Genomic DNA, 2,507 nt, shown 5'->3' with positions numbered 1-2,507 from the left:
CCTACCTGACCCCTTAACCCATGGCTTCCATTCTCTATCCCTGGAGAATTCTAGCAACTAAGTAAACACATGTGCTACAATGTAGCTACAAGCAGAGCACCATAGTCTTTTATGCTCCAACCAACCTGATGGATGACTATTTTCCTACCACTGCAGGGAAGTTTACATGAACCAGAGGAAGACATGAGGTAGCCTGAAGAGGCCAGCAGGGGTTCTGAAAAGGAAGCTCCCAATTTGTAAAGAGCAGGAAAAAGTCCGTAGATCACAGAAAAATTCCAGGGACCCTGATTGCCACTGTTTTACAGCAATCTTATTAGGCAATCCTTACCACACGAGGAGGGTGATCTGGATGGTCCCCCTCGGAATGAAAAGGGAGAGTTTTTACAAAGTCATTCACTTCCATTTGCTCACCCACTTCGAGCTCTGCCACAGCAAAGCCCAACTTAGGAAAAAGAACTAAGAAAAGGTAGACTGAAAGAGAAGGCCAGAAGTCATTAGTGGTCGGTTAAATTGTTGGAATTTTAGCTGCAATCCTATAAGCAACCGAAAAGATACATATTTTGTTAAATATCAAGGAACGTGTCTGCAAGCCACCTCCCAAGCACAAAGGCATGGTTAAGCAATTTATACAATGAAATACCCTCGCGTATTTGAGGAGTCAAATATTTTCTTTAAAAACATACTCCAAAACGTTGTGAATCCATCCAAAATTATTCTTTAAATTCCTAAAGACATACAATTTACCATGACCTGAACCTAGCCCTTCTTTCTTGAACACCCTTAAGAAAAGGCACGACTCAAGATGTTCTCCTCTTCAGACCTTAAAAGGACGAAAAGAAGCAAGCGGAGTTGCAAAGGAAGAGAGAAGGCAAGTGAATAAAGGAGAATAAAACCAGAGACCTCTCAGATTCATTTTGTTCTTGGAAAATGTCATCTCCATTCTTTCTACAAAACCCAAAGCCCGGTACCCCTGGCGCATTACATCCCCATCCAAAGCGCCAAGAGTTGCCAACTAATTCCCTCGAGGCGTCCCCCTGCCTGCTCACCTCATCAGCGCTCAGCTCCTCCATCGCTTTCCTCTTAATGGTGACAGGCGTTAGGAGAGGTCCTTCTGTTCTCGAGACCAGGGCGGGAAGCAAGGCGAGCGGAAGGTGTCTAGCAGGCTGTCTGGTCCCCCGATTGGGGGAGGTTTCAGAATTGCATAGTCAGAGGTTAAAAAATACGAACACGAGGCACTGAACTGCCTTGCCTGGGTGGCTTCCGTCGCCTCTGAGACTCCCCCGGCCGCCCGAGCCCCCGGCAGCCGCCGCGGCGACAGGGTGAGCTGAAGGCGCCGCTCGCTGCCCTCGCCGCCCAGGTTACCCAGAGGGGCAGCGCGGTCTCCAGCTCCTCTCGTGCCCACAGCCTGCGTGTGGCGGGGCGGCAGCTGGGTCTTCTGCGGCGGAGCCTGCTCTCTCCTTCCTACGCTCGGCCTCGGGCGGGAAGGACTCCACTACACAGCGGATGCCCCAAAGCAAGAAGACCCCACGGCCACCCTGGCGGGGCCCTGCACTATCTAGAGAAGCCCCTCCCCTCTAAAAGCAGGCCGGACACGCCCCTCCTCCACGCTGGAACCCGGGCTGGGGGGAGGGGGAGGATGGGACTCGCGTTGCTCTCGTTGGAAGCGTAAATCCTCCTACCCCTCCACCCCTACTCTCACCCCTCGCCCCACCAAGTATTATTCATCAAAACAACAGGGCGGCCATCTTTGAAGGAGATCACGTGACCCCCGCAAGGCGGGCGGAGCTTCGGGCTACAGGACACAGCAGCCAATAGTCTGCGAGCATTGCACCGCCGATTTCCTCTCGGCGGCGTAGCTCCAGCCCTCGCCCCACCCCTTTCCCCGCGGCAGCACAGGGCGGGGGAGGGGCGAGGGGCGCTGTGGACTGACTGGAAGCGGGCGGGGCGGGGCGTTGCCGTGGCGACTGCGCTGGGGGCGGGGGCGGGGCTCAGATCCAGGTAGGCAGGCGGGGAAGCCGAGGAGGAGACAGCAAGACGGCTGAATGGCCTAGAGGGGGCGCGCGCGGCCCCTCCGCTGTTTTCAGGCGCCTGCTGTGTAGTGACGTGGGGCCGGCCACCCACGACCACCCAGACGCTGCCACCTGGGAAAAGCAAAGGAAGGACGTGTCCTTTTTGTAGGAGGCGTCATCTTTCATTCCCGACCCTCCAGGGACCTGATGCGAAAAAATTAACATAAGAAATGCTGTTAAATTTTATTTTGCTTTGGCTTTTTTTTTTTTTTAAGTGATGCTTTCCCCAATTCTGCCATGCCTCTAATCCCAGTAGCTGGGAGACCGAAGCAGGAGGACCACCGTGAGGTCAAGGCCAGACTGAACAACATAGTAAGAGACACGCAGTCTCAAAAAACCAAAAACAGAATTTGTACAAAACTGAGTCATGGGGATGGCCAAATAGCTCAGTGGATTAACGCGCCTGCAAGCAGGCCCACGGGCCTGGGGTTCGATCCC

The 2,507-nt window shown here is 53.8% G+C and overlaps 1 protein-coding gene across 2 annotated transcripts in view; it reads right to left on the bottom strand.

The window, feature by feature from the left end:
• The window catches only part of Ube4b (ubiquitination factor E4B), a 129,701-nt gene extending 127,965 nt beyond the window's left edge, over positions 1–1,736 (bottom strand). For both annotated transcript variants that reach the window (XM_004639643.2, XM_004639644.2), the window contains exon 1: positions 1,047–1,736. In XM_004639643.2, coding sequence (XP_004639700.1) covers positions 1,047–1,070 — 24 coding nt within the window. In that variant the 5' untranslated portion in view covers positions 1,071–1,736. The remainder of the gene's footprint in view (positions 1–1,046) is intronic.
• Positions 1,737–2,507: the final 771 nt, after the last annotated feature.

The sequence above is a fragment of the Octodon degus genome, unplaced genomic scaffold (assembly GCF_000260255.1).
Source record: "Octodon degus isolate 3935 unplaced genomic scaffold, OctDeg1.0 scaffold00113, whole genome shotgun sequence".
In the NCBI taxonomy this organism is placed as follows: Eukaryota; Metazoa; Chordata; class Mammalia; order Rodentia; family Octodontidae; genus Octodon; species Octodon degus.
The sequence above is the reverse complement of the archived record's forward strand: the minus strand, read 5'-3'. Positions and strand labels throughout refer to the sequence as shown.